The following is a 13,838-nucleotide window of genomic DNA, read 5'->3' on the forward strand; positions in this document are numbered from 1 at the left end:
GTGGGCTGCTGAGACCGCACCAAATGCTTCTCCACACACGGCACACGCTGACTTACTGCCTTTACCACGACGACTTCACATAGACGCATCAGAGTCTGTGAATGCTTTGGCTGCGAGCGCGAGGGGGCACAGCGACACTGACTACCCGGCATATCCTAGGGCAGCCTCGTAGACACGCGGACCAATCCCGCCTCAGGACCCCGGCCTGGCCCCGCCTCGGCAAAGGGGATGAATCCTCAAGTTGATTGGCAGAACTTGGCCCATGCGCGGTAGAACGGCGCACGTGTTCAGCTGCTTGTAGTTACCGGGCTGCGACATGGCAGAGATGGAGACGCAAAACTCGGGGACGGAGGACGGCTTTACCCCCGTCACGCACAGAGGAGGCCGGCGGGCGAAGAAGCGACAGGCTGAGCAGGCGTTAGCGGGACAGGACGGTGACGCAGGCCGCATGGATACGGAGGAGGCGCGGCCCGCGAAGAGGCCGGTCTTTCCGCCGCTCTCGGGAGACCAGCTCCTGGTCGGCACCGGGGCGGGGCGGGTCCCGGGCGGCCTGAAGAAGGGTCGCCTCCCGTTTTGTGTGTAGGCCCGCGTCTCTCCGGCCTCCTGAATGTGTGTGTTTCTATTGCAGACTGGGAAAGGAGAAATGAGAAAAGTTCCGGTCCCAGCTAACAGATACACGCCGCTAAAAGAAAACTGGCTGAAGATATTCACTCCGATTGTAGAACATTTGGGGCTTCAGATACGCTTTAACCTGAAATCAAGGAATGTAGAAATCAGGGTAAGGAGAAGGTTAACCATTTCGTAGCACACAGCGTTCGCGCTTTCAGAACTGAAAACTGAGTGCGATTTCCCTTCGTAGAACTTAGTCTAGAGTGTCCCCCAACCCCCGAGTTTTAATGATTTGAACTTAACCGTTAACCAAATCCCTTCAAACTACATTCAAAACAGTCATTGACTGAAATCCTAACTTGGTTCTGAGATCACTCCAAAATATTGTCTGTCCTGTGACTGTCTTCCGTGTGTGTTGTGTTGATGAAAACAGGAGAGTGGTACACTGATACACGTTAAAAGGGGGCGCTGCAGGTACCTCCTGTAGTGTAAGGGCTGTCTACTGTCATATACTCTCTTTGGAGGAAAGAGAGTGTAAGAGAGTATACTGTCATATACTCTCTTTGAAAAATATAAATCACGTGTGTGTATATGTGTGTGTGTGTTTCCATTGTCTCTTTCAGTAGATCTGTGCCGGTTCCAAATTAATTTTCCAAGGTCACAGTGCTACTATTATGGTATTCTAACATCCTCAGTACCTCTAAGGGATAAAACCAAGATGCTTGACTGAGCCTGCATTTCAAGTAGGAGACCCAGCTGTGTTTATTTCTCATTTTTTGTTTGTTAGTTTGTTTGTTTGTTTTTCTGGCCTGTGTTTATGGTGACTTTGCTCTCTGAAGAAGGCCGTTTTTTCCATTCTCTTCCTACTTCAGATCCAGTCAGCTTTCAGGGTGTAGCCCAAGCACTTTCTCTCAGGAGGTTATAAATGTCTATTGTGCTTAGATGCCTTGTTTGTTGCGGGATCATTAGTTGTAGTATTTGTCGATAATGCTGTGTATCAGGTTCATAGTGGTCCTTGACATATACCACATCTTTGGTCTTTAAGGTATAATGTGGTTGATACAAACCCATCTACACCCATTCGCACGTGAGTGCCAGAGGACTAGGAAAGGAAAGTTTAAGACATGTACTGCCTTGGCCAGTCATCAGGCTAGAAGTGCTAGAAGGAACCATTCAAGATCTTCTGCTCTAACATGTTATATTAGAGATGAAAAAAACTTAAATCCTAGGATATTTATGGGACTTGCCAGAAGTTACACATAGGGTGAGAACCGGAGTTAGGTGCTTTGTTGTTGTTTTGCTTACTTCTGGGGAGATTTTGTTTTTGTTTGGTTTGTTTTTTGAGGCTCTAGCCCTGGCTAGCCCAGAACTCAAAAGAGATATGAATGGTGTGGGGATTGGAGATTGAAAGCATGTGTTTCCACACCCTGCTGGTATCTGTTTTTGAATGTGAAAAATCTTCAGAATCCTGTATGCTTTTAAATTTGTCATATGGGTAGTCTTGTCAAATGTGTTGTGAATTTGTGTGGGAGACCAGAGGGAATATTTTAGAAACTAGACTTCCGTTTGAGTTTTTAGTACCTTAATTTCCTCCTTCTGTGTTTATGTCCTATAACATTCAAGATCATCAAGGTGAAGCTTAGAGCTAGATGTGTAAAGCATACTATTTACAGTGGTGGGCGTTCTATGAATAACCACTATTTTTGCTGTTCAAGGAATTACTTGCAGGCAAGATTTTTACTTAAGCTTTTCTTGATTTCTTTAGTACTAGACTTGTTTCTTTGGGAAAGAACAGCATATAAATGGTCCTTTAAGACAAAACATTATGAGCTGGGTGGTGGTGGCGGCGTACACCTTTAATCCCAGTTCTCTGTAGGCAGAGGCGGGTGTAGCTTGGTGAGTTCAAGGCTAGCCCGGTCTACAAAGTGAGTTCCAGGATAATCAGGGCTCCACAGAGAAACCTTGTCTCAAAAGAACAACACTTGCCCGCTCCTGTCCTCCCATGCCTTGATGGAGAAGAGAACAGGACCCATCTGGATATTTAAAAGAGAACAGCGTGGGTTGAGCACTTGGGATGTGCTACTAACCTAGAGCAGTCAAAGTCTGTTCAGTCAGTTGAGAGGGTCTGTGTAGAACTCCCCAGCTTTGAGGGAGGAAGGTTTTTATTGTACAAATTAGAGTGAGTACTTATCTACTTAAACGAGTCTCTTAGAAATTGGGGGAGGGAAACTTTAATAGAAATACCATTCTAGTATTTTGTTAGAATGTGTTTTTTATTCTTTCCATATCTCTACCTCTTTTTTCAGACTTGTAAAGACACCAAAGATGTCAGTGCTCTGACAAAAGCTGCCGACTTTGTGAAAGCCTTTGTTCTTGGGTTTCAGGTGGAGGTGAGTGGTCTTATGAGACTTCAAAATACATATTGTGGACATTTCAATAGATGGGTCATATTTTCCAAACATTTGAGTCTTGTTATTGTAGTATCTGAATTTTAGTTACAAAAATGCTGTTCTGTTCACTGTTGTCTACCTGAAAAGGCCTTCATAGTGTTTCCTTTTGTTCCATAGGATGCGCTTGCCCTCATCAGGCTAGATGACCTCTTCCTAGAGTCTTTTGAAATAACCGATGGTGAGAACATCTGTCTGCACAGTCAGCCTTTGCATTTCTGAATACTTTATGTTCATGACTGTTACTTTTCTAATAGCTTCAACTGAGTTGTATTACTGACGACACTTTGCAGAAAATGTGTATTTACTGTTGCTCAGTAGAAAAAGTCAGTAGCTAGCTAGCCACCTGATATCTTGTCTTTCTTCTGTAGTTAAGCCCCTAAAAGGAGACCACCTGTCAAGGGCAATAGGAAGAATTGCTGGCAAAGGAGGGAAAACCAAATTCACCATCGAGAATGTAACAAGGACACGGATTGTTTTGGCAGATGTGTAAGTGTCTGTTCTTGAGAAAAATGTAATTTGATCTTACTCGTTTCAAAAGAGTCATAGCAGCTATATTTGCTGCATTCTTTTTTCTTTTTCTGCTATAGGACAATGAACCCAGAACCTTGTGCATTCTGGTAAAATACCATTCCCACCGCTTTATAATAGTTGTGTTTAACCCACATTTAACCCTTTCTTGCCACTGGAATTTTTTCGGTATGTGGTTCTAGGTTAGTAGTCACCAACCCTGAAAAGATGATGAGTTAGTTGAGGATATTTCAATAATTGTAATTCAGCAATAAAAGAAATATTTAGAGTCACTATCAAAATAATTTATTATAAGGGAAGATTTAAATTTTACCTCAGGCAAACCATTAAGGGAATTACAAGTAGTGGGTGTTGGAATGCTGTTGTGAGGCTTTCCTTTGGATTATATGTCTTTCGTGTCGGGGTACACACATAGCTTTTGTAATCGGAAGGTGAGTATTGCACACTGAGTTTAAAAAGTACTGTCAGTCACATGCAACTATACATACGATGATGCAAGCAGGGGTGAGGTACTCATGCGAAGCTGAGCGCTCCTTTTGTAGGAGGAGCCTGAGAGTGCTCCATATGAGGCCGGGAGTACCCCAGGATGTCGAAGCTGCCCTGTTCCCAGTGTGCTGTAAGAAAGACAGGTGATAAAATACAAAGTGGGCAAAAAGCAGTTGACAGAGGGTATGCAGATTTCATTTGATACCATTTTTCTCTAAACACTATTTAGGCTACATTAACGTAGACATTCTTTATATTTAAGGGTAACTTTTGTATTATATTGGTGGCCACCTACTTTAAGCCAAATGTATTATCATAGTTCTGTTCTGAAGGCTGAAACCTGGGGGGTTTTTGTACTGGGAATTTGAAAGACAAGAAACTGCAATATTTAAGATGGCTGAATTACCCTAAAAGTCTTAATTATTTGGGAAATTCAAAGCTAGAACCTACTTGCTAATGGACTTGTAGCTAGTTTGTTGTTAACTTTATATGCCACAAGTTTAAGAGTCTTAGAATTTACTGTAAAAGTAATTTCAAGTGTTGTTTGAGCTCAGTTTATATCTGTGAGCTTCACCTGTCAGCAGTGTCAGCCTAGTGGGTTACTCAGCATAGCACCGTCTTGTAGACCCGCCACACCCACATTGCCGTCATCAGAGTTGTGTCCCCCCCCCCCCCCGTCATTTTAATCAGTCCCAGTCAGCCACTGCTCGACTTCCTCTCGCTGGTTTTCCTGTTTCCAGAAACTCATGTCAATGGACGCCCAGTGTGTGTTCATTTAGCATATTGCTTTGAGTTTCTTGGTTTTGTTGGGTATAGCAAAAGTTTAGACAAGTAGCATTCTAATTTCAGTTGATGGACATCTGGGATATTTTATTTTGGGGCCGTTATGACCAGTACTGGTGTAAAAGTACTTTTTATATCCTTTGTTTAATTTTGAAATAGATTTAAGATGTAACAGTAGTTTGTTTTGTTTAAAAATATTTTGAGATTGTAATATAATTGCATTTGTCCCTTCCCACCAAACCCTATCCTATGCTTCTTTGCTCTTTCAATCTCATGACCTTTTTCCCCCATTGTTATTGCCTGCATGTATGTGTATACATACGTCTAGATAGAAGCTGCTCAATCCGCTTAATGCTACTTGTATGTGTGTTTTCAGAGCTGACCATTTGGTATTGGGTAACCAGTTTCGGAAAACTATCTCCCACTCTTGGCATTCCTCAGTTGCTTGTGGTTCTTTCAGTAGGGTTGAGGCCTCTTGGGCTCTTCCCTGTTTACTTTGGCATGTCCATTGCTTCTGTTCTTGTTCAGTTCCTGTTTGGGCTGTCATGTTGGGGAGAGTTTATGAGTCACTAATGGTAGTAGGACACGTCATCTCACAATAAACTCCCTGGTCTTCTGATGCTTACAGTTTCTCTACCCTCTTCTCTAAACTGTTACCTAAGCCTTAGGTGTGGGAGTTTTGTAGGTGTATCCATTTGGACTGGACTCCGCAGCTCTTTAGTGTGGTTTTTTGTAGTGGCCTCTGTCCATTGTACAAAAAAACTTTCCTTTAGGAGTGACCAAGACTACACTTAGCACGCTAAGCCCAGGATGAGGACATGTTCTTCTTACAAAGTTGCTGATAACTTGGCAGTACATAGAGCAATGTGAGCAAGATAGAAAATTCAAGGCAGTTTGCTTTCTAGGTACATCTGAAGTAGCGAAGGGGAGGTAATGTTGCCTGTGTTTCAGGAGGCCTTCATGCTTGTAAACATGAACACAGTAGGGTGGGCCTGTGTGAGCACCTGCCTCCTCCATGCTGGAGTTTTGCCTGGCTTGATCATGTGCAGGTTTTACGCAGGCAACCACAGCTGCTGTGAGTTCGTGAGTACAACCACACTGTGCTGTCCAAAAGACAGTACTTTGCAGCAGTCCTTTCCAACTTCTGGCTCCATAAGCCATGTGGGGAGGACAAGTGATGTAGATAGATAGATAGATGTTTCCTTTGGGCCTGAGTATTCTGCAGCTGTTTATTCTGTGTACTCTGACCAGCTTTGAGTTTGCATCAATCACTGTCCACTGCACAGAGAAACTTCTGATGAGGGCTGAGAGCTGATCTATGGGTGTACAGAAGGTGGTTTGTTACTCTGTGTACGAAAATATATTGTAAGTTCTCCCTAGGTCTTATGTCCTCCCCAGTAGGTTCTTGCCAAATTTGCAGTGCTAGGTCCTGTGGAGTAGACCTTAAAACCAATCAGAAAGCAGTTAGTTGCTTGCCCCATAAAATTGATGGCACCATTGTATTAGTGAGCTGTCTTGCCAGATTGGTCATTATTATAAGGTAATGGGGTTCACGGCTGACTAAAACCTGATGACTTTTCTCATTTGGCAGCCTGGGTAGCATCTTATATCATCATGAAAGCTAACAAGTAGAGGGGAAGCTTACAGGTAATAATTACCACGATTTCTCTGTCCGATGACCAAAAGGTGTGGTGTTCGGCAGTCAGTATTGTCAAGTCTGGTAGGTAACCATCAACATTGCCAGTAATCTGTATAGTTTGGGGGAATATAGTACCCCATCCAGGAATTTGAAAGTTAGTATCCCACATCTAGCATAGGGCTTTTAATTTGACATTCTTGGGGGTCAGGGAAAAGCTTTATATCCCCCAAGTACAAGCTAACATTGTGTGTGTGTGTGTGTGTGTGTGTGTGTGTGTGTGCATGTATGTATGCATACATGCTTCTAAAGTAGTTTTTCATAGCTTTGTAAGTTGGAATTGAAAGGTGCTGTAGTTGTTGAATCAGTGTTACAGATCTGAATATTTTGTCAGCAGTTATATGGTCTAAGCTTTCGTGATTTCTGTGTCCTTTCCTGATTGTGTCCTCCATCCTTCTCTGTCCTTAACCTTCAGGATGAAATCCAGGGCTTCAGACTAGGCAGGAATGTGTGCTTTTGAGCTAAATACATCCCTAGTCCTCAGTCTCCTGATTTCTTGAAAGTTTCCTGCTGTACAATGGGAGTAATATCTACCTAGCAAAGCTTTGAGGATTATATGAACAAACATGGAGGACTCACTGGATGAGAGGAAATACTGACCAGGAATCTCCTTTTAATGTGTTTGGATGAGTAGGTCATAGCACCTGTATGGAGGTCAGGGACAACTTGAGAGGAGAGTTAGGCCCTCCATCTACCAAGGGGGCCTCAGGGAACAAACTCAGGTTGTCAGGCTAGGTGGCAGGGACCTTTACACACTGAGCCCATCTCCCTGCCTGTAACCAGGAACCTGGGAGTGGTGGTACTTGCCTGTAATCTCAGCCCACAGGAGGATCACTGCATATTTGAGGTCAGCCTGGCCAGCATTGTAAGAACCTGCCAAGCAAGAGAAAGGAATTCTTAATTTGTCCTTAATCATTTGTTTCTTTTGATATTTTTTCTGTGGGGATATATAATTTCTAAACCACAAGTCACTCATTTTAGAAGTGGTTTTAGAATGTTTAGAACGCTGTCACCGCCACCTCAAGTTTGGGTTCTGGTTTTATTGTGATTGTCCGGAGTTTTTAATTTCCCAGGATTTGATACAGGCATGCCTTTTGTGGTTAACCTGCCTCACTTTACTTCTTTCAGGAAAGTTCACATTCTCGGCTCTTTCCAAAACATCAAGATGGCAAGAACTGCCATTTGCAACCTCATCCTAGGTAATGGCTGTTTATTTCTTTGGTGTTTTCTCAGGAAAGATTGGGGAATAAAGTAATTTTACAAAGCCATATTAACAAAGCAGCTTTCATATTGTTAGATACCAAACAGAAGCTGCAGAGCTAGCAAACGAAAAGGAGGATTCATTACTTAGATTCCATTTGTTAGAGAAAGAGAAAGGGTATATTGGATATCATTAAATCTCTGTTGCTTTCCTAAGGAAGTGCACAGAAAAGACATTGCAGAATAATTGAGAACATTACATTTTATGTTCTACGAAATGGGGACTGCTGAACACATCCAGTTAACTTGATTGATGCATTTAATGTAGGCCTAGAGTCATAGCACCTTGCTCAGAGGAACTGGAGGTTTCTCTGGTATTCAGGTCTATCTGCCTGGCTTCTTTTTGCAATATTTTTTTACAAGTCTTTCTCTTAGGAACACAAAGAATTTGTCTTCTATATGTTTGAATATATTTATATTATATATAAGCTGCTTTTTTTCTTAACAGGAAATCCTCCATCAAAGGTATATGGCAATATTCGAGCAGTGGCCAGCAGAGCAGCAGATCGGTTCTGATTCTCCTCGGATGTTCACATAAAACCATGGGAGGAATTTCCCAGCCTAAAGCTCAGGTTCCTTCTCAGGTCTCGGCCAGAGCAGAAGCAGCAAAGGAAGGTTACACTCAGCTGCTTCTTGGATTATTTAAATGTCAAGATGGAATACTTTTAATACTTACACATTAAGTATAAAAATTTGCTGTATTTTTCAGTTTGAATCATAAGGCAGATTCAGTTTAAACCCATCATTAGAGGCAACATCTTGCTTGCGACTTTCATGTTACAGATTTACAGCTACTTATAAACATTTTTTTTCTTTGAACATTTTAAAATCTCAGAAAACCTGTGAATCAGGATCCTTGGTAAAGAGCACCGTGACTGCTTCAGGGTTGGGTCACGGCAGTAGCTTGCACTGTTGAACCATAGTGCTCATCTTTGTACTGACTGTGCAATTTATAAAATAAAACTCTGCATCACAAGGCTAATGAATGTTAGTTTCAAGTCATGAAAGTCATCAGGAATTACTGATATTGGACATATTTCTCTTGTACAGTAAAGTTAAACCCAAAACAGTCCTCCAAAGAAAACTATGCTCTCCAAACAGTATGTTCTTGTAACTAGTGTATGTGTATATGAATTTGATGCCTATTTCTGTTTTAGAACCCACTTCATTAAACGTGATTTAGGTACTGCATTCTCTTGTTCTTTTATTGAATAAAATATGTAATGATTGGAGGGCAGGCAATTCATTCAATCACTAAAAGAAGTAGTACTTTTTAAAAATCAGCATTTTGCTTGCATTTAGGTATATGTGCCATGTATGTGCCTGATATTCCTGAGCCCAGAATAGGGGTGCCTCAAACTTGGGGCAGTCTGATGCCTCAACTTTCCTACATGCCAGGGTTACAAATGTGTGCCATGCCCTGCTTAGTATAGATTTTGTTAAGTTTGGATTCTGTCTTGTCAGTGGGGGATGCTACTATCCAGACTGCCTTGCATCTTGGATATACTTGCTATCAACAGGAAAAGTGCTGGAGTGTTTCACCAAAGCAAACGCGAGAATGTTTAATATTCTCAGACCTTGTTGAAAGTAGGAATATATTGGGACTTCTGGAGTCTGTAGACTACTTAAGAGGTACAGACCCACTCTCAGTCTGCCCAGTGAGATTCTAAATTGTGATGACTGCTACCATGTGCCTTTCTGGGACATGAGGTCTGTCTTTAATGCCTTTCCAAGTGTCTGAAGATGCTGCACAGCAAGGTTAACAGTGTTTTGGTTTTAATTCTAATTTTAAAACTGAGGCAAAAGTTAATATAATTTTTGGCCTTGAGAAAGTAGATTGTAAAAGTGCAGTGTGCTCGAGTACTCTGCATTCCAAAGGAGAACAATGCTAGAGACCCTTGAACTATGAATTAATGGTAATTTGATTCAATCTTGCTAGTAGTTCACTCCCTCACCCTGAAAGCTCACTGGGTTCTGTTGCACTGCCTGCTGCTGGACTCATCTGCCATCAGCCACATGGTCCTTTTGATACTCCACATGCATCCCAGCTCCAGTTCTGTGTTACTTATAGTATCCTCTCTGGTCTAAGAGAAGTGAATTCATTTTCTTAGGTAAAGCTGTGGTACAATTGGGGGGGGGGGGGTCCTACATTCCAGAAGATCTGGCTCCAACCCTCATGCTCCACAGCACTAGTAATAGGGCTGAGAGTTAATGACTGTTGAGCATGTAGGGAATGACTCAATTCTGTTCTGAGAGCCATGTTATGACTGGAGCAACACACTAAATGTTACTTTTTTGAAAGCATCCATAGCCATTCTATAAGCTGCAAAGTACCTGTCTTGTGCAAAATACTTTTCTTGGGAAGGCATTGCTTATTTGGCCAAAGAAACCACAATCTCCAGGAACTTTCAAATAACTCAGCCACTTGGTTTGGTTAGTTGGTGGACAAGGGAAAGGTTGCAGCAGGACATAAAAGCACAAATTCAATGTGAATCTGGAATGTGGGGAATTTTCAAAGACTAAGGATGAACGTCTCAGTATGTGAGCTTGAAAACCATTACTAGTACACCCTGAGAACTACACCTTTCATCCTAAAACATTTTACACTAAAAAATGCTTTTTATAATACAGCTTCCCACATTAACCGCTGTAACTGATATTAATACAACTTAGTTAACTTTAATGTGCAGTCATAACAATGCTGTCTTCTGAAGCTCTGCACAAGTTCTTGACACTAATTCCATTTCTTCCCCATTGCCCTTGGCATAAACCATTCTGCATGTCTCTATAAACTACTACTCCATTAATATAAAAGTAGAACTATTTCACTTAACAGGACTTAACCATGTTAGAGCATTTGCCAAATGTTCCTTCCTGTTGCAGTGTTTATACCTATAATCCCAGCAGTCAGGAAGCTGAGGCAGGATTACAAAAATTTAACACCAGTTGGTTTAATGAGACCTTAGGAAACTAAATGAAATGAGAATATGACTCACTTACTAAATACTTAATGATTGATCAATAAGACCAGGGTGATACTCTGAAAGATTGGATCTATGCAAAACAAGCAAATCACTACTGTGTAAAACCTTTTTTATTCTATAACCAAGAAAGACATTATGCTTGGAAAAGGGGATAAATGATATTGAATTAAGGAAGTGAGACTGGGTAAAGGGAACCCAAGGGTATTTACATTTATAATACGACAGTCAGAAATTCCCTTTGAGCCTGCACATACACAGGTGAGCAGAGTATTAAAGGCATTCATTATTGGGTATGGGGATGATGTACAGATGAGACAGACAGAAGCAAACCAAACCCTCAAAGCACTGTAATAGGCCCAGGTCAGGGGAGCAAAGGCAAGGAGTGATCAAGGAGATAAGTAGAGCCCAGGGCTTTGTAACATTAGCCTTTTTGTTTGTTCCAGGTAAAACTGCTTATTTAACCTATAGCTTATGGTTCGAAACAACATTTTAATCAAAGTTCTTAAAACCCTAAAAGCATGTACAGGATTATTAACTGTAGTAGTACATCAAAGCTGACAGAATACATTCAAGCAAGTTTGAAAGATTTTATTTTCTTAATCATACAGTATGAAGTTCTCTAAAGATTTCACAACATGACATGTATCATGCAGAAGAAAATTTAAACATTCAACATAAACCATGCCCTCCCCACCTCCCTCACACAGACTAAAAAAGAAAAACCCTCATTCCCCAGTAAGGAAATAGTTTGCACTATTTTTTTTCAACGCCAGCCAAGATATGCACAAGCAAGAGATATAGAAAGCATTTGCTAAAATATTTGTAACAAATAATTATGTACAAAAAAATTCACAAAAGACTAGTTCCCTCTTGAAGCAGAGCACATGGCAGTTGACACTGGGACAGATGAAACCACTGGCTGGGATTGCAAGCCACGCACTGATCCAGAGGGAGAAAGGACTTACATGGAGTGGAGATTTTCGTTTTGAGTATTAACATTTCCAAAGTTTGGCAACATCATCTTTTAAAATTATGCAAATTATGTAAACAAGAGGTACATTTTAAATTGATCTACATGCAAAACTCCATGTCATGCAAAGACACCAAGCACCGGGATTTTTCTCTCACAGAGCCCATGATGTGCAGCACTCAGCTGAAGGAACAGCAAAGGAACAGCGATGGCAGGCAGGTGTGCTCAACTTAATATTCTTTCACCTTGATTCAGCCTGCCCTTTACCATTTATGATTATAAAACCAATTTTTATAGAAAAACTCTATAGGGAAGACTGTCATATAAAACTACCTAGAATGTTTTACCTCCAGCCAATAGTACCTTTGCAGAAAAGGGAAGGGATAATGTCAAGTGGTAGAACATGATCTACTTTTATGTCACACAAATTTATTAAGTTGTGATCCATCACTAATTGTGTGGGCAAAACAACAAAAATCCATAGTGTGCTATCTTGCCTTCTGGCAAAGAAATTTTAAGCGTATAAATCTGAACAAAATCTGCTCTCCTAGGACATACAGACTAGCAAGAATTTCCCAATTTTAACCACAAATTTTACATAAATATGTGCTCATTAAAATATCACTAGTTTTTTTAGGTTAACTGTACGTCTTTTGAAATGCAGAAGAAAAATCCATGGTTCACACACAGTTTAGTGACAAAGTATTTACCTGCATATATATTATGAAGCAAGTATACTCTAAGCTATTACATTATTTCTTTGGGTTTTCTTCACTAAATAATACATTTTAAAAAGTCATGACTGCCTCAGAAAACTTCTGACCTTTATAAAACTACAACTGCTAATTACATTTTTCTCAGGGACACTTAATAAAAATAAGCACGGCTACTTAAAAAGTATCAGCCTGAAGCAGCCATAGCATATGCACTTATTCTATGGACATAAGAGCCCACTCTTGGCAACAGCACGGAACTAGACCTCCAACAGAGATGGATTCAATGCTGCTCAGCAATAAGACACAGTCCCTGGAAATATATTCAGAGATATAAATAAAGTCACAGACTCGTTACAAAAATGTAATTAAGGTAAATAATAGGGCATTAACAAATGCTTTATTAATCTCTCAAAGGAGAAAGCACAGAGAAAAGAAAACAGCTGGCCTACTACCTGGCGCAAATTGTACAATCTTCTATCTACATATAAAACTGTGTGAAATAAAAGTAAGGATGTTTTATGTTCTGCTTGGCACTTTTGTACTCTAACATTTTGTTTGTGAATCAAGTATATTAAATTAAAGCCAACCTACTAAATATATAGAAAGCTACATATATCTATATATAAATATTTACATATGTATATATAGATACTTTCTTGTTACAAAAGATGAAGAAAAATAAATTAAAAGCCAACCCCTTCCCTTTCTCCACCATACTCATGCTCTTTACATGTTGCTGTCCTTCAAACTTTAAAGTGCTACACTGAGTTATTGAGAGAGTAGGAGTTCAATAACACTTAGTTGGCTTCATGAGGCTCATGTTGGAAAATGTGGCTTCACAGAGAAAAATACTTCCATTTAAATACACAGAGAGCATTGCTGGACGTCTTGAGCAGATCTTCAGAGATGGAGAAGAAAGCAAAAGTGTTGGATGGTATTCTTCAGAGAGTCACACATCTACCACCATCTTTTTGTGGATATCTAGGCCACCTACAACCTGCAAAAGACAGAAACAGGTTTTTAGTATGTAAATCAATCATCTGTCCCGGCTATCTTTTGTCAACCTGACTCAGGTTAGAGCCATTTCATTGAGAAAATAATCTCCATCAGACTGCCTGTGGTCCAGACTGTGGAGCACTCCTTGATCAATGATGGGTGTGGAAGGCCCCAGCCCACTGGAATGGTGCTGCCTGGGGGCAGGTGGGCGCTGGGTGGTGGTGTGCATAAGCATGGGAAACAAGCCAGTAATCAGTGTTCCTCAGAGCTTCTGCCTCAGTCCCTCCCTCCACGTTCTGTTCTTCAGCTCCTGCCCTGATTTCCTTTCATGATGGAGCACAACTAAGCTTTTAGTTGCTT

At 40.9% G+C, this 13,838-nt stretch overlaps 2 protein-coding genes across 2 annotated transcripts in view; one reads left to right on the forward strand and one right to left on the reverse strand.

Moving 5' to 3' along the window:
- The first annotated feature begins 251 nt into the window (after positions 1-251).
- On the forward strand, positions 252-9,003 carry Pno1 (partner of NOB1 homolog). The gene is made up of 7 exons (XM_055623738.1): positions 252-517; positions 629-778; positions 2,916-2,999; positions 3,177-3,237; positions 3,428-3,545; positions 7,681-7,751; positions 8,261-9,003. The coding sequence occupies exons 1-7, from the start codon at positions 317-319 to the stop codon at positions 8,326-8,328; spliced, it is 753 nt and encodes a 250-aa protein (XP_055479713.1). The 5' UTR covers positions 252-316; the 3' UTR covers positions 8,329-9,003.
- Positions 9,004-11,369: 2,366 nt separating this feature from the next.
- Ppp3r1 (protein phosphatase 3 regulatory subunit B, alpha) overlaps positions 11,370-13,838 on the reverse strand; it is a 35,138-nt gene continuing 32,669 nt past the window's right edge. Inside the window, exon 6 of the mRNA XM_055624230.1 lies at positions 11,370-13,479. Within this exon, the coding sequence (XP_055480205.1) occupies positions 13,432-13,479 (48 nt within the window). The 3' untranslated portion in view covers positions 11,370-13,431. The remainder of the gene's footprint in view (positions 13,480-13,838) is intronic.

This window comes from Psammomys obesus, unplaced genomic scaffold (genome assembly GCF_907164565.1).
Source record: "Psammomys obesus unplaced genomic scaffold, mPsaObe1.curated_primary_1811, whole genome shotgun sequence".
Classification (NCBI taxonomy): domain Eukaryota; kingdom Metazoa; phylum Chordata; class Mammalia; order Rodentia; family Muridae; genus Psammomys; species Psammomys obesus.